General features: G+C 46.7%; 1 protein-coding gene across 1 annotated transcript; it reads left to right on the forward strand.

Moving 5' to 3' along the window:
- Positions 1-277: 277 nt before the first annotated feature.
- Positions 278-2,047, forward strand: LOC126141694 (octapeptide-repeat protein T2-like; the record flags this gene model as incomplete). Its single annotated transcript, XM_049915281.1, has 4 exons — positions 278-290; positions 581-908; positions 1,291-1,351; positions 1,676-2,047. Coding segments are annotated over exons 1-4 (774 nt in total), but the record flags the coding sequence as incomplete, so codon positions are not given.
- Between the last annotated feature and the right edge of the window lie 21,202 nt (positions 2,048-23,249).

Below are 23,249 nucleotides of genomic sequence, written 5' to 3' on the forward strand. Positions count from 1 at the left end.
GCGGACATGCACGTTATGAAAGGTTCAACGAGCATGAACGAAATGTGCAACTGAAGTAACCTACACGTCATCTGTACTGAACAAAGTGGAACATGCAGTCTGAATGCAGACTTTGCTAATGTAAGGAAAGTTTAGCAAAAGCATCACGTAACTGTAAATGGATAGTCGAGGATGCTAAACAATGGAACGATTTCAATCGTGACGATGGCTTCAGGCTGCCGACGACTTGGCAACCTATCCTCAGCGCTTTAATGACGAGAAAAATCAGCACATTGGGATGGTGCGCGGGGGTGGGTGGGCGGGGGATAAGGGGGGAGGCAGTAGAGAAACCTCAAATCACACTCTACCGTCCAGGTACTAGTGTTAACAGTACACCTGAAATTGGCTATTTTACATAGGAGGGTGTAGAGATGGGGATTTAGTTTCAACCATCCAACTACTCGTATGGCTGCTGGCTGCATAAGATAGGATGGAGGTCATGCGCGGAATACCACTTCATGACACGGTCTGTCTCAGTTAACAGTTGCATAGTAGCTGTTGTCGAATGCTTAGTTTACTCCACTTTGCTTTTTTCTGCCAGAGGGAGAGCGCGCGAGAGAGGGGGAGAGGGAGGGGGAGAGAGAGAGAGAGAGGGAGAGGGAGGGGGAGAGAGAGGGAGAGGGGGGGAAGGGGGAGAGAGAGAGAGTGAGAGGGAGGGGGAGAGAGAGAGGGAGAGGGAGAGGGAGGGCGAGAGAGGGAGGGCGAGAGAGGGAGGGCGAGAGAGGGAGGGCGAGAGAGAGAGGGCGAGAGAGGGAGGGCGAGAGAGAGAGGGCGAGAGAGAGAGGGCGAGAGAGAGAGGGCGAGAGAGAGAGGGCGAGAGAGAGAGGGCGAGAGAGAGAGGGCGAGAGAGAGAGGGCGAGAGAGAGAGGGCGAGAGAGAGAGGGCGAGAGAGAGAGGGCGAGAGAGAGAGGGCGAGAGAGAGAGGGCGAGAGAGAGAGGGCGAGAGAGAGAGGGCGAGAGAGAGAGGGCGAGAGAGAGAGGGCGAGAGAGAGAGGGCGAGAGAGAGAGGGCGAGAGAGAGAGGGCGAGAGAGAGAGGGCGAGAGAGAGAGGGCGAGAGAGAGAGGGCGAGAGAGAGAGGGCGAGAGAGAGAGGGCGAGAGAGAGAGGGCGGGAGAGAGAGGGCGGGAGAGGGGGGCGGGAGAGGGGGGCGGGAGAGGGGGGGCGGGAGAGGGGGGGCGGGAGAGGGGGGGCGGAGAGGGGGGGCGGGAGAGGGGGGGCGGGAGAGGGGGGGCGGGAGAGGGGGGGCGGGAGAGGGGGGCGGGAGAGGGGGGCGGGAGAGGGGGGGCGGGAGAGGGGGGGCGGGAGAGGGGGGGCGGGAGAGGGGGGGCGGGAGAGGGGGGGCGGGAGAGGGGGGGCGGGAGAGGGGGGCGGGAGAGGGGGGGCGGGAGAGGGGGGGCGGGAGAGGGGGGGCGGGAGAGGGGGGGCGGGAGAGGGGGGGCGGGAGAGGGGGGGCGGGAGAGAGATGGGGAGAGAGGGGGAGAGAGGGAGAGAGAGGGAGAGAGAGGGGGAGAGAGGGGGAGAGAGGGGGAGAGAGGGGGAGAGAGGGGGAGAGAGGGGGAGAGAGGGGGAGAGAGGGAGAGAGAGGGAGAGAGAGGGAGAGAGAGGGAGAGAGAGGGGGAGAGAGGGGGAGAGAGAGGGAGAGAGGGAGAGAGGGAGAGAGGGAGAGAGGGAGAGAGGGAGAGAGGGAGAGAGGGAGAGAGGGAGAGAGGGAGAGAGGGAGAGAGGGAGAGAGGGAGAGAGGGAGAGAGGGAGAGAGGGAGAGAGGGAGAGAGGGAGAGAGGGAGAGAGGGAGAGAGGGAGAGAGGGAGAGAGGGAGAGAGGGAGAGAGGGAGAGAGGGAGAGAGGGAGAGAGGGAGAGAGGGAGAGAGGGAGAGAGGGAGAGAGGGAGAGAGGGAGAGAGGGAGAGAGGGAGAGAGGGAGAGAGGGAGAGAGGGAGAGAGGGAGAGAGGGAGAGAGGGAGAGAGGGAGAGAGGGAGAGAGGGAGAGAGGGAGAGAGGGAGAGAGGGAGAGAGGGAGAGAGGGAGAGAGGGAGAGAGGGAGAGAGGGAGAGAGGGAGAGAGGGAGAGAGGGAGAGAGGGAGAGAGGGAGAGAGGGAGAGAGGGAGAGAGGGAGAGAGGGAGAGGGAGAGAGGGAGAGGGAGAGAGGGAGAGTCTGGAAGCTACCATCATGGATGTGGAGCGATGCCGACTCTAGTGCCATAGCCAGCTGCGCCAGATCTCTCGATTGAGGAGGACCCATGGCACGGACAGCCTGATCGTGGTAGTCCCACAGCTTCATGATTGGATTTAAATTCCGGAAGTTGGGTGCCCAGGGAAGTACAGTAAACTGATTCACGTGCTCTTCGTACTACACATGTACACCGTGATCTGTGTGACATGTTGCATTGTCCTGTTGGTAGATGCCGTCGTGCCGAGGAAAAAAAACATACAGCATCTTCGGGTGGAATGTATGTGGTATTACTAAAACAAATTTATTTCTATGATTAACGAAGGACTGTGAAAGATGGTACATTACCTTTTACAGGAACAGACGACAGTGGTTAATTCCACTCGATTTTTTTCAAGGTAAGACACCACCCATGTCGATGTGGCAGGCAACTATTTATTATGAAACATAGACTGTACATAAACATGAGCCTCATGCACTTTGCTCATTCGAGACCTCGGACGACCTGCAATATTCAACCATTCGTTAACAGTCTACTGAACGTTAATGAGCACCCATCATTGCAACACTGATTCCTAAAGTAAATTTGTGGTGTTATGTCTTTGTTTCAGTCTTGTTTCCATTGCAACAAATGCGTTTTATGGTGTCACAAAATTAAATGAAAGCTGATTTCATAATATATTAATGCTAGAAGCACAGGGTGACACAGGCTAATATTACTTTCATTCAACCCGACAATACTTTGCCACAAACTAACCAAACACAAAGTTAAATGATCATGCTTCAAACTAGTGCGTACTGAACAGCAATGTATCAGTAAGATACAATCACTTTAAGAAGGTGACGTAACATTTCTTCTACAAGAGCCACTTTCAATATTATTTTGCTGTGCAAGTTCGTAGCATTTTGTTTTACATGTTGGTAAGCCAGTTACTATAGGTTTACTTATCGACTGTCGTTTTTGTGTGTATTCACTGTTGCTTTTTGAATTTACGTACTGTCATTTTCTTATATGGAGATAGTGGCTGGAGAACTGGACGCCAGAAAATGGAGTGCCAAGTAGAAAAATCGGAATATTTCCGACAAATTCCTCTATCTGAGTTCAACAGAAGGGTGACAGCAGCGTAGGCACCCAGAAACAAGCGGATATACTGAAGTGCACGAGGTATGGCCACCAGCTCTGCAGTGATTATACTGCAGGCATCGGGGAAGTAATGCTGTCCAGTACCACCTCTGTGTACAAAGGCGAAGCCAACATTACCGTCAGCCATCGAGCCATCGGTGTAAACCACTTCACAGCCGCAGTACACTTCAAGAGTCGAGAGGAAGTGACAGCAGAGAGCCGCAGGGTTAACGGAGTCCTTAGGGGCACACAAAAGATCCAGGCGAAGCTTCGGCCTACAGCTACACCATGGAGGTGTACATGAATGGACCTCGAGGAGACGTGGTAAAGGGAAGGACTCCAGACAGAAGCGATCGCATGTGAACCGCAATCGTTAGACCTGACATGGGCCGCCTATGTGGGAGATGAACCACTTGGTTGGTAAATTAAGGCGGTGATTAGGATCTTCTGGAGAGCTGCAACGTAACTGGCGAGCAGTTGTGCACATCTGATCTTCAATGGAGGGACTCCAGTCTCCACCAGTACGCTCGTCACCAGACTCGTCCTAAAAGCTCATTCCGCTAGTTGAACTCCTCAATGGTGCAATGAGCCGATCAAACACAATGGTGAAGGCGCCGCCGAACAATAAATCACACTCCAATAGTCAAGGTGGGATTGAACAAGGGCTCTGTAGAGCTGCAGCAGTGTGGATCTATCTGCCACCCCAGTTGCTCAGACAGCAAAGGGCTTGGGGTGCTGCCACCACTTCAGTTTAAGCTGACGAAGATGAGGAAGCCGAGTCAAACAAGTGTCAAAAACCAGACCTAAGAATCGATATGTCCCTACTACAGTGAGTGGATCGTGTTGAAGGTAAAGTGTTGGTTCCGGATGAACGGTACGACCGACATAAATGTACGACACGCGTCTTCATGGCAGGAAAGTGGAAGCCATGGACTAGAGCCCATGACTGCGCCTTGTGGATGGATCCCTGTAGGCAACGCTCAGCAACAACAGTACTGGAGGAGCAGTACGAAATGCGGAAGTCATCTGCATACAGAGAGGGTGAGACAGACAGCCTTACAGCTGCTGTTAGACCATTAATGGCCACTAAAACTAGAGACACACTCAATACAGAGCCTTGCAGGACCCCATCCTCTTAGATATGGATGGAACTATGGGAGGCACCAACTTGGAAAGTGCAGAGGGCAGGACGTTTTGGATAAAAATCGTGAGCGGGCCCCGGAGACCCCACTCATACCATGTGACAAGGCTATGGTGTCGCCAGGTTGTGTCATATGCTTTACGTAAATAAAAAAAAGACGGCAATCAGGTATTGGCATCTTAAAAAGCTGTTTGGATGGTAGACTCTAGGGATGCAAGATTAGCAGTGGTAGAGCGACAGTGGCAGATGCCACCCTGGCATGGATCCGGTAGGCCACTTGACTCCAGGGCCCAACCCAACTGCTGACACATCCTACAGCCTGGGCGGTAATTCTCTGACGCAGAGGCTCGAGCAAAGTGCTAAGCAAAGTGCCCAGAAAAGTACTCAGCAATCACGTTTGCGTCGGTAGGTAACATGTCATTTATGGTAACACCAGTAACATCTGTTGAGATCTGGAACCCGAAAACACATTTGATCCTTGCCCAGACTTGGGAAGGTGACTTACGGCACCCAATGGCCGAGACTTATCTCTCCCAACATTCCTGTTTCCGTCTTTTGATAAGCTGGTGGACGTGGGCACTGAGCCTTTTAAAGGCCATGAGGTGCTCCAGGGAAGGGTACTGTTTATGCCACTGTCTTGCTGGCTGAGGCTCCTTAATTGCTACAATGACTTCTGGCGACCACCAAGGGACTGCCTTTCGCCAGGGGCGCCCTGAAGAGCGAGGGATCGTGTTCTCTGCCACAGAAACGATTTTTGTAGTCACTTGCTCAACCATTACATTGATGTCCTGGGAGGAGGAGATTCAACAGAGCAGAGGTGAAAGTTCCCAGTCAGCCTTGTTCAAAGCCCACCTGGCCAGGCGTCCGTGGGCCTGACGCCAGGGCAGTGACAGGAAGATGGAGAAGTGGTCACTACCACACAGGTCATCATGTGCGTTCCAGTGGATAGATTATTTTGTGGATTGATAAATTAAGGGCCGAGTAACTACTATACACCACGTGTGCGACTGCCCCAGAGGCAGAGGTCGAACTGAGACAGTAAGGTTCCAACATCTCTGCACTGGCCAGTAAGCATTGCGCCAACCCGCAAGGGGTTATGGTCGTTAAAATCCCCCGAAAGTACGAAAGGTTTAGGGAATTGATCAATCAGTGCAGCTAATACAATCAGTGTTACTGTACCATCTGGAGGAAGATACACATTGCAGACAGTTATTTCCTGCATCGTCCTTATTCTTACAGCCACAGCTTCGAGAGGGGTCACTACAAACGAAGCTTAGGACATAAACGCAAACTCCACGTAACACTCCATTATAGTCGCTACAGTTCCTGTAATATCCCTTACAGCCACAGAGGGCAGAGGTCCACATTGCCGGGAATCAGGTTTCCTGGAGGGCAATGCAGATAGCAGGCATAAACCTTAACAGTTGCCATAGCTCAGCTGGGCAGTGGAAAAAACCGCCGCAATTCCACTCGAGGATTACGTGATCGTGAGACTGGGAAGGCATGGAACATTCAATGAGGCAGTTTACGCCTCAGGGTCACATGCTGCCACCGACGTATTGCCTGAGCAGTCTCTATCCATTGTGTCTGAGTGCCTGGTGAGAGCTAGGTCCTCAGTGATCACCAGAATCTCCACTGCATCCTCAGACACACAGCTTGTAGGTAGCGATGGTGTGGGTGCCATCGCAATTTCCTTGGTATTAGGGGTCTTCTTTTTGGATTTTTCTCGCTGCTCCTTGGGTTTCCAAGGGTGGGAGGGCTTCACTGACCCAGTCTCTGGGACTGAGGATGAGCATGAAGCCCTACGACCAGCTGCTTTTGAGCTCTTCAGCCACTGGCTGGTGGCTTCTTTTCCACTAGCAGAAACCTGGGAAGCGAGTGATCCAAAGAACCGCTTCCTAGCGAGAGAAGTTGAAGACGACTTGGCTTCTCCAGCTTAGAAGTGGAGACAGACGTCCCCAATGGTTGGGGGGGTTGCTCCGGAAGTATGTGGTGTGGGAACATCAGGGATGGAATGCCCCCCATCAAGGGGGCAGGTGTAGTCTTCCAGCTCTGAGAGGTTACTGGGATTGGCGGAGCTTATGGGCCCAGAACTGTTGTAGCGGTGGTGTAAGATGACGTCATATGTACAGGATGCAAATTTTTTCTTAGCCTCAGTGTAGGTCATATGGTCCAGGGTCTTGTACTCCATAATTTTCCTTTCTTCTGGAGAATCCTGTATTCTGGCAAGAAAGGCAAATGGTGCTCTCCGCAGCTGACACAGATGGGAGATGGGACACGTGGAGTATTGGGATGTGATGGTCATCCACAAATCTCAACATGTGATGCTGGAAGTGCAACGGGAAGACATATGGCCTTACTTCCAGCACTTAAAGCACCGGATTGGGGGAGTTATATGGGGCTTTACATCACAGTGTTAGACCATCACCTTGACCTTCTCGGGCACTGTATCACCCCCAAAGGCCAAAATGAAGCCACCAGTGGCAACCTGATTATCCCTCAGACCCCCATGGACGCGCCAGATGAAATGTACACCTCGCTGCTCTAAATTGGTGCGAAGCTCATCGTCAGACTGCAAAAGAAGGTCGCTGTGAAACATTATACCCTGGACTATATATAAGCTGTTACGGGATGTGATGGTACAGATACATCCCCAGCTATTCTCAAGCGAGTAACGCCCGTGACTGGCTAGAGGATGCTGTTTTGATCAAGACTGACCCAGATCTCATTTTGGACAATCCCTTCACCTCCCCAAACTTGGCTTCATCGTCATGAAAGATTCCCCATCAGCTCTCGAACATATGAAGGTACTGAAGCGAGTAAGAGTCACTGCCATCCTTAGCCTGACATTCCTCCCATGATGTGGCCAGAGAAGGGAACGATTTGGGGTCATACTTCTGTACAGTGAAGTGAGCTCGTGAATGCTTAAAGACTGCTGGTGATTCACCACCAGCAAGAGATGATGGGCTACACTTCGTGTGTCATCCACCCTGATGCCACCCACTCTGACCAGGGGCCCTCCCCACAGGCATCATCCAGCCACAGCGAAGGCCACCTGACAGGATGGCCATTGCCCGGAGTCCGAATGCCCCAGAGGGATGGGCATCTACCCCTCAGCATATGTGGGGAGTTAAGGGCACAGGCATCAGCAGAGCGATCCCTGTGTGGTCAGGAGGCTACAACCAACAGGGTTCATGGTGGCCCCACGACAATTGACTAGCTACCATGCTGGATATGAGGTGCAAAGAAGTCCACGGTCATCGTCGACACAGAAAGCGGCAGTGCATAGTGCATGGTGGAAAATGCACCCAGGAAGGTGTCCTCCCAAGAGATGGAGAATGAACGGGACTGAAATGCGACAACGAGAAAGTGGGCGGAATGCACGATGGACAAAATGCACCATGTAAGGTGCCCTTCCCCAGCTGGCTCGCTCTTTGGGAAAATTTTGAAAAATGGAGTTCAAACCCTACAGGGGACCATCACAAAGGCTAAAACATGAGAGACTCCTTATAGTCGCCTCTTACGACAGGCAGGAATACCTCGGGCCTATTCTAACCCCCAGACCCGCAAGGGGTGCCCTGATGACAACAGAAACTTTCCAAGGCAAATGTATGTAACTTTCATATGTACTCATTTTCCGACATGGCAAAGAAATGGCTTATCAACAGCCTAGGGGATTTTTTACAGAATTAAAACAAGCTCTGAAGGCAGGTCACGAGTCGTGCCTGTATAGTTCAGTGGGTAGGCGAAAGTTTCCGATTCTCGTCTCTGTGTGGCACATAGTTTTAAACTGTCAGGAAGTTTCACACCAATATTAATGTTAATTTCATCGTTTTCGATGTTGCTAAGCTAATGGTGATATTCTTGGTTATGCTACTCTCTTTGTAACGTTGGGTAGATGTGGAGAGAGATGCTTGTGATAATAATCTAGAGGATATGAAGTTAATTGCAAATGTAAAAAATGTGGGTAAGTAACAGGGCAATAGAAAAAAAATTCATAGCTAACATACTGAAATTACCACTACCACTACCACTACCACTAATAATAATAATAATAATAATAATAATAATAATAATAATAATAATAATAATAATGACTATTGAGTATTCACAATATACGACACGGTGCCTTACCCTGGAAGTTCCTGAAGATTGTGGTTGCAGGAGTGTCCCAGGAAGAGCTTCTCACCAACCGACCTGCAGCAGGAGCCATCGTTCAGCCACTCCGACAGAAACTGTCCTGGTTTTATCCACCAAGGGACGTCCACTGCATTCCTAGAATGCTTAGAAACTGCCTCCGCTGGTTCCGGAAGAGAAGATTCGCGGCACTTTATCTCCTCGTCCATTTCCTCGAACTCATCTTGCCAGAATTCTTCCAGAGTCGAACGCATCCTCAATGGCGCCAAGGATTGAGTTTGCTGCTGTAGCTGGCCCTCCGCCTCGAGGTCTTCCAACATCCTCTTACGCTGCTCTTTCCCTGGGTACGCAGGTACCATTTGTGACACTGCAGACTCGACGCAACTCTTCAGATTAGGAAGGAGTTCTCGTTCCACTTCATTTGCCAGGTTTGCCTGCTGCTTTTTATAGTTATTCGCCTGCTGCTCTCGAGAAGAATTCGCATGCTCGTCTTCTGGTGATGTATGTGGAGTGTTTGCCGTGTTACTCACTTGATTATGATGGGGCGATGTACCGGTCTGCTGCTGAGAAAACGTCTGCTGTGCCACACCTACCTGCTGAGCCTTCTGCTCTGGTTCTCCACATCGCTGTAACAATGGCGCCAGTGGCTCGTCTTTCTGGACTACTGCTACTCGCTTGCCTCCGCCGTGACTTTCCACCTGCTGCTGACGCTTGCCTGTTGGCTGGACTACTGAAGTCCTCAATAAGCTGACATTTTGCTGATGCGACACTGTTTCCTGAGGACTGATACTTTTGATGTGTGGGACTTTAAACGGCTGATTCACTTGTCGCTGCTGCAATACAGGACTAGTGGCACGATTTGGGTCCTGTACCACTTGGGCAACAATCTTTTGTTGCCCAGTACTATTCTTTGCTAGCAACAGCCGTACTTCGCGACCTTGGGTATTCTGAAGCACGTTCAGTGGTGGACTGACTTGGGAAGGCTTAGTTTGTTGAGCCTGTCCAGTGTGGTTCTGAACCAGAGTCTGGTATGGTGTTGCAGACTGGAGCTGCAGGCGCACTACTCGTGTTCCCACTGCATTTTGGTTGAACACTATCTGTCGCGATGGTCCAGGTTGACTACCTGCCAGCGCAGGCCACTGTTGGCCAGATACCAACCTCACTACCAGCGGCTCTCCATTGCGTTGAATACCCACTTGCAGAGGCTGTGAGTTCTGTGCAGTTCCATGAGCTCGTTGAAGTGGCACCTGTAATACAGTTTGCCGCTGCTGACATTGCTGTTGCTGCTGCCGCTGCTGCTGCATCAATTGCTGCTGATGTTGTTGTTGCTGTTGCTGCTGCTGCTGCTGCTGCTGCTGCAGCAACAGCAATTGCTGCTGATGTTGTTGTTGTTGTTGCTGCTGCTGCTGCTGCTGCTGCTGCAGCAGCAATTGCTGCTGATGTTGTTGTTGCTGCTGCTGTTGCTGCTGCAGCAGCAATTGCTGATGTTGTTGTTGTTGTTGTTGTTGCAGTCGTTGCTGTAAGTGTTGCAACTGTTGCTGTTGTAGCAGTTGCTGCTGCTGCTGCTGCTGCTGCTGCTGCTGCGTCTGTTGCTGTTGTTCCACCTGCTGCTGCTGCTGCTGCTGCTGCTGCTGCTGCTGGCGACGTAGTTGTTGCACCTGTTGCTGTGATATCGTAGTTGTGCGATTCATAGCTTGTGTGCTGGGCTGTCTATAAGCTGTCCTCACTACACCTTGCTGTGACTGTCCTCTAGCAACGAAATTTCGTCCTGTACCAACAGGCATGTTTCGAGTATTCACTTTTAATTTGCCCAGTATGGTGTCCTGCGTCGATCTTCTGCTGATATTAACACGAGAAGCTCTGTTTCTGAATCCTAAAGTTTCTTCCTAAGGGATCTTCGTATGATATGCAGAAGAAAGATGATGAGCAGTATTTTTCAGCAGCCTGAAAGTCAAAGAAAGCATGATTAGCTGCTTGGTCAGAACAAACACACCTTCCAAAACAAGCAATTTACTTACCTTACTTTAATATCAACACATACCTGTATTTAACTCAATTTAAGCTGTACACTGACCAGCTTCACAGAGAACACAGAAAGGTCTTTAAATTTTGATGTGTTCCTATGAGGAGAGTAAATCACCGCACTTACTGACATGAATCTGATATGTGCTTTCTTATTATCCTCCTGATTTCCTCTCCTGAAGTATAGCGCGCGCACACTAAATTATCTGCTCAATATATGCTGCATACCTACCCATCACATGTTAGGGAAAACTTTTTTTCTTCTATTTCTTCATTCCCTACTCCTGATTCCTCGACCCATAATAGCAGATTTTGTTCTGTCCAGGCAAATATTCCACTAAGCTGGTAGAGGGAACACAGGGAATCTCAACTGAGAATATATGGGGGCAATATATGCAATTCTAGTATTGGCTTCGGCAGGAAGAATCCCCCCTAAATCCTTGACTGTAACTGTTTACAAATATTTCTGGGACAACGCTACCCATTCTCACAGACTATGCATTAAGTTGTCTACGGCGCACACACGCACACTGAAGCCCCAAAGAAACTGGTATAGGCATGCGTATTCAAATGCAGAGACATGTAGACAGACCGAATACGGCGCTGAAGTCGACAACGCCTATGTAAGACAAGAAGTGTCCGGTGCAGTTGCTAGATCGGTTACTGCTGCTACAGTTTCAGGTTTTCAAGATTTAAGTGAGTTAAAACGTGGTGTTATAGTCGGCGCACGAGCGATGGGACACAGCATCTCTAAGGTAGCAATGAAGTGCGGATTTTACCGTACGACCACTTCACAAGTGTACTGTGAATATCAGGAATCCGGTAAAACATCAAGTCTCCGACATCGCTGCGGCCGGAAAAAGATCATCCAAGAATGAATCAACGAGGACTGGAGAAAATCTTTCAGCGTGACAAAAGTGAAACCCTTCCACAAATTGCTGCATAATTCAGTGCTGGGTCATCAGCAAGTCAGCACAGGAACCATTGAATGAAACATGGTCGATATCGGCTTTCGGAGCCGAAAGCCCACTTGTGTACTCTTGATGACTGCACTACATGAAGCTTTAAGCTTCGCCTGGGCCCGTCAGCACCGACATTGGACTGTATATGACAGGGAAACATGTTGCCTGGTCGGACGAGTCTCGGTTCAAATTGTGTCGAGCGGATGGACGTGTACGGGTATGGAGACCCCGCATGTCAGCAGGGGACTGTTCAATCTGGTGGAGGCTCTGTAATGATATGGGACCCCTAATACGTCTAGATATGACTGAGGGGTGACACGTACGTAAACATCCTGTCTGCACAATGGACATGAATTGACGCAAGTGACCATTCTGACGGCCTTCGGTATTTCCAGCAAGACAATGCGACACCCTACACATCCAGAACTGCTACAGATTGGCCCCATAAACGCTCTTCCGAGTTATACACTTCCGTTGGCCACCGAACTCCCCAGACATGAACATTATTGAGCTTATCTGGGATGCTTCGCAACGTGCTGTTCAGATGAGATCCCCATCCCCTCTTTTGGTTTGATGGACAATCCTGCAGGATTCGTTGTGTCAATTCCCTCCAGCATTACTTCAGACATTATTCGAGTGCATGCCACGCCGTAATGCGGCACTTTTGCGTGCTAACTGGTGCCCTACACGGTATTAGGCAGGTGTACCAGTTTCTTTGGCTCTTCAGTGTGTGTGTGTGTGTGTGTGTGTGTGTGTGTGTGATATATAATTAGACTTTTTGCTGTTTTATGCGATATGTCTCCAGAGAGGATGTGAGCAACTGTGGTATTTAGCCATGTGCTTGATATTAAGCTCCTAGATCATGTTGAGTACAAAAACATTGGCTTGCTACAGTAATCATTCTCTCGACCTTGTTGATATACTGAACAGCACAAGTAACAGACCAATTGCACTTCATACTTTTAGAAGTATTCTAAGTTAGGTAAATGTATTGTTGTGGTCTTGAGTCCAAACACTGATTGTATCAGCTCTACCTGTTACTCAATTCTGTGCACGTCTTTTCCTCTCCGAGCTACTACTGCAACCTACATCCACTTAAACCTGCTTACTGTATGCGACTCCTTGTCTCCCTCTACAATTTTTACCACTCAAACTTCCAATATTAAACTGCTGGTTCCTTGATGTCTTAAGATTCCTGCTTTCAGTCAAACGCCTCTGGCCAGTTGTGTTCAGTACCTAATTGGTTATTCGATCTACTTATGTACAGCATTCTTTCGTAGCGCCAAATTTCAAAGGTTTCTTCTGTCTTCCTGCCTGCTTTTCGACTACGTTTCACTTTCCTATAAGGCACACTCCCGACAAAATACCTTCAGAAAAGACTTGTGAACACTTCACTCTATATTCAATCTTTAAAAATTTCATTTCTTTTTCTTGCCGTTACCTGTCAACATTTTGTCCCCTACTAACTTCGACCATAATCAGTTATTTTACTGCCCAAATACAAAGCCCTGTCTGATTTCCTGATCTAAATCCTTCCTGATTTAATCCGACAACATTCCATTACCACATGTTTTTTTCTTTTGTTAATGTTCATCTTATATCTACTTTTCAAGACATTTTCCATTCCACTCAAATTGTCTTCCAAGTCCTCTGCTGTCTGCGATATAATTAAAATATCATTTTCAAACCTCAAAGTTTTTGTATCTTCTCCCCGAACTTTAATTCTTGCACCACAATTTTCTTTTGTTTCCTTTACTGCTTGTACAGGTTGAGTAACATTGGGGTCAGTGTACAATGCTTCCTCACTTCCGCCTCAGTCACTGCATGCCTTTCACGCTCTTCTAATTGCAGCCTGCTTTCTGTCCAAGTTTTTGAACTTCAGCTTGTCTGTTTTCACACATGCTCCCTCTACAATTTCAGAGTATTCAAACTAACATTGTCTAAGTCTTCAGAAGCTATAAACATAGGTTCCTCTTTCCTTAACAATTCTCGTAGTAAAATCATAGACCTGGTTGTCTCCCGTATCACATTTCCCCAGAATACAAACTGATCTCCCCCGAGGTTGCCATCTACACAGTTTTTTTTATTATACTATAAATTTGTGTCTGTATGTTACAACCGTTACTTAAGAACCTGATGGTTGGGTAATATTCACACCTGTCAGCACCTGGTTTCTTTGAAATTGGAATTATTACATTCTTTTTGCAGTATGACGTTGTTACCTGTCCCCTATCGTGTACACCAAGTGGAATAGTTTAGTCATGGCTTGATCTCCGAAGGGTACCAGCATTTCTGAGAAAATGTCGCCTGTTGCAGAGACAGTCTTTCGACTTTTTCGGTCCTACGTAAAATTCTTCTCGCACCAATATATTTCATACCTCACTTTCCTCTACTTCCTTTTCCCTTTCGATAATTTTTTTGAAGTTACTTTCCACTGTATAGTCCCTCTACACACATACTGGTTCCACCTTTTCGCTTTTCCTTCTTTGCTTAGTGCTGGTTTTCCACCTCAGCTCTTAATATTCCTACAGCTCCTTTTCTTTTCTCCAAGGGACCCTGATTTTTCTACAGGGGATATCCATCTTTGCCCTTGTTATACATGCTTGCATGGCCTTGTATTTATCTTCTAGCAACTCCTGCTTAGCCACTGAACTGTTTCAATCTAATTTTTGAGACATTTGGATCCCTTTTCGCCCTCCGTTTGCTGTTTTTCTGTATTTTCTCCTTCCATCCGTTAAATGTAATATCTTTTATGATATCCAAGGTTTCTACTATACCCTGTCTAGTTATGTTTGTTCCTCTGCTGCCTTCACTATTTCACCTGTCGAGGTTACCCACTCCTCCTTTTCCGTTTTCAATCGTTGCCTAAAGCTCGCTTTGAAATTCTCAACAACCCTGGTTCTTCAACTTATCCAGGACCCATCTCCTAATTTCCTATCTTTTTGCAATTTCCTCAGTTGTTATCTACAGTTCATGATCAATAAATTGTGGTCTGGGTCCACATCTACCGCTGGAAACGACTTCTTATTTGAAATCTTGGTCCTAAATTTGTGTAATCACTATGGGAGTCTATCTGGAAAATTGCATTGTCTGCAGGTCTCCCACGTGTACAACTTTCTCGATTCTTAGACCTAGTGTTAGTGCAGAGTAAGTTAAGCTCTATGCGAAATTCTACCATTCTGCTTCCTCTTTCATTATTTTCCCCCGGTCCACATTCTCCCACTTTTTATTCTTCTCTTCCTACTATCAGATTCCAGTCGCCATCACAATGAAATATTGCTTTCCCTTAATTATCTGAATAATTTCTTTTACCTCTTTATACACTCTTTCAATCTCTTCATCTATTGCACTAGTTTGATTATAAAATGGTAGTACTATAGTGGGTATTTTCATATCTTCTCTATGCTGTTCATAGTAGTTTACCCACAGTCCTATTTTCTTATTCATTTTTAGACCTACTTCTGCATTACCCCCGTCTGACGGTAAATGTACTCACTGCACCAGGAGCGCTGTTTATCCTGCCACAAAATTTCACTAACCCCCATTATATAAGCAGTACCAGGACTACAAGGCTATGCTGCCTGATTTTACGTGGCTAGATCAGTGAACCGTACAGGCTGTTGCCCTAGTAACTACTGGAAACATTGCTACCCCTCTTCAGGAACCACATGTTTGTATGACCTCTCCACCAATACCTTTCCATTGTGGTTGCACCTATAGTGTCCTGTGAAGTGCACCCACTGAAATACGCACTCAGTGACATTTGCTCCTAGAAAAGGACGAGGAAGGGTCCATTAATTCATTCACCCCCCCTCCACCGGTACGAACTCCGCTATTTTCACTTACGTGACAGAAGTCATGAGGTAGAGATATGCACATATACAGATAGCGGTAGTACCGTGTACACAACGCATAAAAGAGCAGTGCAATGGCGGTGCTGTCATTTGCACTTAGGTGACATGTAAAACGCTTTCCATTGTGATTATGGTAGCACGGCGGGATTTAACAGACTTTGAACGTTGATTGGTAGTTTGACACAAGGGACATTCCGTTTTGTAAATAGTTAGGGAATTCAGTATTCCGAGATCCACAGTGTCAAGAGTGTTCCGAGGAAACCAAATTTCGGCCATTACCTCTCACGACGGGCAACGCAGTTGTCGATGGCCTTCACTGAACGACCGAGAGCAGCGTCGTCTGCTTTGAGTTGTCAGTTGAAACAGCAACACTGCGCGAAAGAACCGCAGAAATCAATGTGGGACGTACGGCAAACGTATCCGTCAGGACAATACGGCAAAATTTGGTATTAATGGACTATGGCAGCAGAGAATCTATGCGAGTGCCTTTGCCGACAGTGTGATATCACCTGCAGCGCCGCTGGTGGACTCTTTACCCCATCGGTTGGACCCTGCCCGACTAGAAAACCATGGCCTGGTCAGTTGAGTCCAGATTTCAGTTGGTAACAGCTGATGGTGGGGTTCGAGTGTGGCGCAGACTCCTCGAAGCCAACGACCCAAGTTGTCAACAAGGACTGTGTAAGCTGCTGGTGGCTGCAGTATGATGTGGGTTGTGTTTACATGGATGAATTGCATACTCTGGTCCTACAGAACCGATCATGGAAATCGTAAGGTTCGGCTACTTGGAGACCATTTACAGCGATTCATGGACTTCATGCTCCGAAACAACTATAAATTTTTGTAGATGACAATGCCCATGTCACCGGGCCACAACTGTTCGTGATTGGTTTGAAGCATATTCTGGACGATTCGAGCGAATGATTTGACCACGCAGATCTTCCGACATCATCAACTCCCTCGGACATTTATGGGACATAGTCGAGAGGTCAGTTCGTTCATAGAATCCTGCACCGACAACACTTCTGCAGTTATGGACGGCAATATTTCTACAGGGGACTTCGAAACAACTTGCTGAGTCCACGCAGCGTCGAGTTGCTGCACTATTCCGACGAAAGGACTTCTCTTTACATTAGTCTTGAGCACAAGGAACTGAAATATTAGCCTGATTTACAGTGTGTGTTGATAGTTTTCATTTCAGTATCTTTTCCCCTATTGCGTTTGGTAGGTCCGTTTGTAGAGCTGTGCGTTCTTATTTCAGTACTACCCAGCAAGAGTACTGTTTCCTTAGAATGTAGGTTTTTTTGTGATGATTCGTATTCCACCACGTGTTAGTAATCTTACGTGCAGAGCAGGATTCAAGCACTTTTCGCGCGTTTAATTCACTACCTGCCGGACAGTTGATTAACGAAGTCTACTTCTTTAATTCCCTTTTTGCGAATTCCAGTCTGGTAGCAGGTTCTCTGTAATTATTTGGAATCTCCATTCGGCTGGTTCCACCTGGAAGTAGGCTATTCTGTCCGTATTCTGCTGTATCACAGAAGTTCTTGCCCTCTTTTACGTGTTCGGCAGCATGCACAGTGATGTCTGCGAGACACACATTTCTGTGGAAAATGGTCTCTAATCTGGCTGTTCACGTTCGCGTACACTGCAAGCACATATTCTTTGCTCGCAAAATATCGAGTTTATATTGGTTTAACGCCTTTCGTAACGCTATTCCCCAAATAATCAATATCTATGGGTACATCTTTGTCAATTTGATTGAATTATCCAATATCTTAAGTTTGCTTTTATGCAATTTTTGTTTTAATTCTTCCTAATGTGAAATGATTTACGAGGCTGCGGGCCTTCAGTAGTGACAGAGCCTTTCTTCTGAATTCCTCCGTTAATGAATATCCGTCTCCATTTTAAAAGTAAGAAGTTTTTTCTGTAGTTGGACTGCAGATGGCAGTGTGTATCAGCGTGTATAAATCTCCTCGGGATATGACTGAACATGAGCATGTGATCATTCTCCCCATACTTCAGGTTACTTCTATTGTATGAATCATGATCTGTGAATGTAGATTACGGGTACATGTGAGAACATTTGGCGTCATGGTTTTTAAGTGTGTATCTGGTCCACGAGACTACAACCTTGGTCCAAACACCCAACGTATGTCTCAGACGTAATCATTCGCTGTATTTCCCGTTCATTTACGTTATGAATAAACGCTAGTGGTGTAATAAGTTGGCATTGTAGACAGTTTATTGGAAGATCATTGTCGACAAGTGACTAGCTAATTACACTTGGGGAAATTGATTTAATTACCAAGTCTTGATTAGTAATGTTGGGGCGCTGCTAGTCTTCCCTCGATTTATTACTATCTGCCCCTTCAGCACGAGGGTTTTATTTTGCGCTATTTTTCTCCGAAATTCCGGGCCCGATTCAGTTATACCACTGCCCTATAGCAGGCAGCAGGTCTATTCTCATTTTAATAAATGTATGAACAGCACCCTTCATCTATTATAAACAGTGTAACGATGAAACCCTTCTCGTTGAACCTTGGACCCTGCTGTTGGGAGTCTCGCGTGCCTCGGCAATACAGACAGCTGTACCATAGATGCAGCCACAACGGAGGGTATCTACGAACATGCATCATGCTGCAGGTCAAAGGTATCCGTTTAGCGGTTAGACAAACGTGTGCTTCCCGAACAGAGGCAGCAGCCTCTTCAGTAGTTGCAGGGGCAACAGTCTGGATGCCTGACTGGTCTGGCCTTATAACATCAACCGAAACAGCCTTGCTGTGCTGGTACTGCGAACGGCTGGAAACAGGGGGGGGGGAACTGCACCGTAATTTTTCCCGAGGGCATGCAGTAGTTCTGCACAAAGCTGACCTACGGATCGTAGCGTGGGATGTCAGGTCTCTTAATCGGGCAGATAGATTAGAAAATTTAAAAAGGAAAATGGGTAAGTTGAAGTTACATGTAGAGACAGTTAGTGAAGTTCAGTGGCAGGGGGAACAGGACTTCTGATCAAGTGAGTACAGAGTGATAAATACAAAATAAAATAGGGGTAATGCAGAAGTAGATTTAATAATGAATAAAAAATACGATCGTGGTTAAACTACTATGAACAGCATAATGAACGAATTATTGTAGCCAAGATAGACACGAATCCCACACCCAGCACAGTAGTACAAGTTTATATGCCAACTAGCCCTGCAGGTGAAGACAGCGAAGAAATATATGATGAGCTACAAGAAATTATTCAGATAGTAAAGGGAGACGAAAACTTAACAGTCATGAGGGGCTGGAATTCGAGAGTAGGAAAAGGAAGAGAAGGTAGCAGGTGAATATGGACTGGGGATGTGGAATGATAGAGGATGCCGCCTGGTGAAACTTTGCACAGAGCGTAATTTAATCATAGCTAACACTTGGTTCAGGAGTCATGAAAAAATGGTTCAAATGGCTCTGAGCACTATGGGACTCAACTGCTGTGGTCATAAGTCCCCTAGAACTTAGAACTAATTAAACCTAACTAACCTAAGGACAGCACACAACACCCAGCCATCACGAGGCAGAGAAAATCCCTGACCCCGCCGGGAATCGAACCCGGGAACCCGGGCGTGGGAAGCGAGAACGCTACCGCACGACCAGGAGTCATGAAAGAAGGCTGTATACATGGAAGAGACCTGGAGACACCAAAAGGTTTCAGATTGATTATATAATGGTAAGACAGTTTCCGGAAACAGATTTTAAATTTTAAGATATTTCCAGGGGCAGATACGGACTCAGACCACAATTTATTGGTTACGAACTGCAGATTTCAACTGAAGAAACTGCAGAAAGTAAGAAAACAAGGAGATGTGACGTGGATAAACTGGAAGAAACCGAAGATGTAGATGGTTTCGGAGCAAGCATTACGGAAATACTGATAATTATAGGGAAAAGGAATACAGTAGAAGAATGGGTAGTCTTAAGGGATGAAATAGTGAAGGCAGCAGAAGATCAAGTAGGTAAAAAGACAAGCGCTAGTAGAAATCCTTGGGTAACGCAAGAGATACTGAATTTAATTGATGGGAAGAGAAAACGTAAAAATATATTACATGAAGCAGGCGAAAGGCAGTAGAAATGTCTAAAAATGAGATTGACAGGCAGTGCAAAAGGGCTAAGCAGGAATTGCTAGGGGATAAATGTAATGATGTAGAAGCACACAAAATTAGGGGAACTATGGATGCCGCCTACAGGAAAATTAAAGAGACCTTTGGAGAAGTGAGAACCACCTGCGTGAATGTGAATATCAAAAGTTCAGATGGAAGAACAGACCTAAGCGAAGAATGGAAAGGAGAAAGGTGGAAGGCGTATATGAAAGGCCTGTAGAAGGAAGATGTACTTGAGAAAATGGTGCTAATGGCTCTGAGCACTATGGGACTTAAGATCTGAGGTCATCAGTCCCCTAAAACTTAGAACTACTTAATCCTAACTAACCTAAGGTGTAAGTAGGCTGTTTATGTTTTCTTATTGGCAACGTTACGCAGCGCTCTATATGAAAATCACTGGCTGTGCTGTGTGCAGTCTGTGGCTAGTTTGCATTGTTGTCTGCCATTGTAGTGTTGGGCAGCGGCAGCTGGATGTGAACAACGCGTAGCGTTGCGCAGTTGGAGGTGAGCCGCCAGCAGTGGTGGATGTGGGGGGAGAGATGGCGGAGTTTTGTAATTTGTCATGAACTGCTCTATATATATATATATATATATATATATATATATATATATATATATATATATTATGACTATTAAGGTAAATACATTGTTTGTTCTCTATTAAACTCTTTCATTTGCTAACTATCCCTATCAGTAGTTAGTGCCTTCAGTAGTTTAAATCTTTTATTTAGCTGGCAGTAGTGGCGCTCGCTGTATTGCAGTAGTTCCAGTAACGAAGATTTTTGTGAGGTAAGTGATTTCTGAAAGGTATAGGTTAAAGTTAGTCAGGGCCATTGTTTTGTAGGGATTATTGAAAGTCAGATTGGGTTGCGCTAAATAATATTGTTTGTCAGGTTAAGAACAGTCGTGTATAAATTGTTCTAAGGGGACGTTACAAAGGTGATCACACACATCCATGCCCGAGGCAGGATTCGAACCTGCGACAGTCGCGCGGTTCCAGACTGAAGCGCCTATAACCGCTCGGCCACAGCGGCCGGCTGTACTTAAGACCAGTATTATGGAAATGGAAGAGGACATAGGTGAAGATGAGATGGGAGATAGAGCACTGAAATACTTAAGGCAAGAAAGGTCCCTGGAGTAGGCAACGTTCCGTTAGAACTACTGATAGCCTTGGGAGAGCCAGCCATGAGAAAACTTCCATATGGTCGTGATGTTTGGTTTTGCTGGGCGCTCAGGTGCGTGGTCATCAGCGCCCGTCTTCCATATAGTGGGCAAGATGTATGAGACACGTTTAATACCCTCAGACCTCACGAAGAATATAATAATTCCAATTCCAAAGAAAGCAGTACTTGACAGGTGTGAAAACTACCGAATTATCAGTTTAATAATTCCCGGCTGCAAAACATTAACACGATTTCTTTACAAAAGAATCGAAAAACTGGTCGAAGCCAACGTCAAGGAGGATCAGTGTGGACTCCAGAGAAACATAGGTACACGCGGGGCAGTACTGATTCTACGACGTCTCATAGAAGATATGTTAAGGAAAGGCAAACCTACGTTTATAGCATTTGTAGACTTAGAAAAAGCTTTTGACAATGTTGACTGTCAAAGGTGTATTTTATAGCTAGCACGGGCAAAATACAAGGAGCGAAAGGCTATTTTCAAACTATACTGAAAGCAGATGGCAGTTATACAAGTGGAGGGGCATGAAAGGGAAGTAGTGGTTGAGAAGGGAATGAGACGGTTGTAACCTATTCCGATGTCATTCAATCTCTGTATCGAGCAACTAGTATAGGGAACGAAGGATAATTTACAGTGGGAATTAAAGTCTAGGAAAAAGAAATAAAAACTTTGAGGTTCGCCGATGATGTAATTCTGTCAGTCAGCAAAGGACTTGTAAAAGCAGTTGAACGGAGTGGGCCGTGTCTTGAAAGGAGGATATTAGATGGACATCAACAAAAGCAAAAGGAGGATACAGGAATTTAGTGGAATTAAATCAGGTGATGCTGAGGGAATTAGATTACGAAGTGAGACGAAGCAGTAGATGAGTTATGCTATAGGAGCAGCAAAATGATGATAACCGAAGCAGAGAGGATATAAAATATTGACTGGCAATGGCAAGGAAAGCCTTTCTGAACAAGACAAAAAGTTGTTAACATCGAGTATAGATTTAAGTGCCAGGAAGTCTTTTTCTGAAAATATATTTGTGGAGTGTAGCCAAATGTGTAAGAGAATCATGGACGATAGACAATTTAGACAAGAAGAGCTTATAAGCTTTTGAAATGTGGCGCTACAGAAGAATGCTGAAGAATAGATGGGTCGATTACTAATTAATGAGGTAGTACTGAATAGAACTGGGGAGAAAAACTTGTGACAACCTGACTAGAGGAAAGCACTGGTTGGTAGGACATGTTCTGAGGCATCAAGGGATCACCAATTTAGTATTGGAGAGACGCGTCGAGGGGTTAAAAATCGTAGAAGGCGACGAAGAGATGAATACAGTAAGCAGATTCAGAAGGGTGTAGGTTGCAGTAGTTACTCTGAGACGAAGAGGCTTACACAGGATAGAGCAGCATGGAGAGCTGCATCAAACCAATCTTCGGACTGAAGATCGCAACAACATCGGTAAACGGAAATTACATTACAACCACGTTACAAGATATTTCGCAAAGTGTACTGCTCAGATAGGGCACGACGAATGAGCGAACTTTGTTTCTGGAATGTGAAATACGAGCATCGCGGGCAACGACAAGGAAAAGAAAAAAAAAAAAAAAATGATCGAGCCCAAGGATCTTAAACACTAGCTGGACTCTCCGAACAGTTATTTGGTAGGCGCCAGATTACGACACACGAAATTGAGGAACACGGACGGCACCTGTTAATGTCCCGTCCGTATTATTCCGAAATGAATCACTTTAGTAACTTCGATATTGATTAGCACCTGCCTATTTAGGGAGAACAGTTGTTTTCACCATCACAAATTCCTTAGCTACCACTACAATTCTTGACGATGACCGATTTCGTTGAAAATGAAGGAAGTTTTAATGTAGAAGTGTAGCTGCACTCTTAATAGCCCAGGGTGTTTCTGACGAAGGTGATGAAAATGCTGGAAATACGTGGCTGAGCTGCTCCATGTTTTTTTCGGCGGAAAAAGGTTTCATTGCCCTTATAGTCACAAATCGCTTCCATCCATTCTAAAAACTATCCCCCAGCTCCCTTCAACGATACTAATGAGTTGACGATACGGTGGGGATATCGCCTTTTGATTGGTTGGTTGATTCGGGGAAGCTGGCCGAACAGGGAGGTCATTGGTCCTATCAGATGAGTGATGAATGGGGAACTAAGTCGGCCGTGCCCTATCAAAGTAACCATCCCGCCATTTGCCTGAAGCGACATAAGTAAATCACGGAAAACCTCAATCAAGACTGTCAGACTAGAGTTTGAACCGTCGTCTTTCCGAGTGCGAGTCCAGTGTGCTAACCACTGCGCCACTTCGTTATGTGGAGTCTCGCCGATAAGACAAATAACCTAACACTTTCAGACTGTCAGCCAAGTGGCGACTTTCCATGCAAAATTTTGTAGGCCATCACCAATGCTCTTACAAACTGCGAGCACCCATTACGGGCTCCCTCAAGATCACGTCTTTTTTTTTTAGTTTTTGTGTGTCCA

The sequence above is a fragment of the Schistocerca cancellata genome, unplaced genomic scaffold (assembly GCF_023864275.1).
Source record: "Schistocerca cancellata isolate TAMUIC-IGC-003103 unplaced genomic scaffold, iqSchCanc2.1 HiC_scaffold_743, whole genome shotgun sequence".
NCBI classification, from domain to species: Eukaryota; Metazoa; Arthropoda; class Insecta; order Orthoptera; family Acrididae; genus Schistocerca; species Schistocerca cancellata.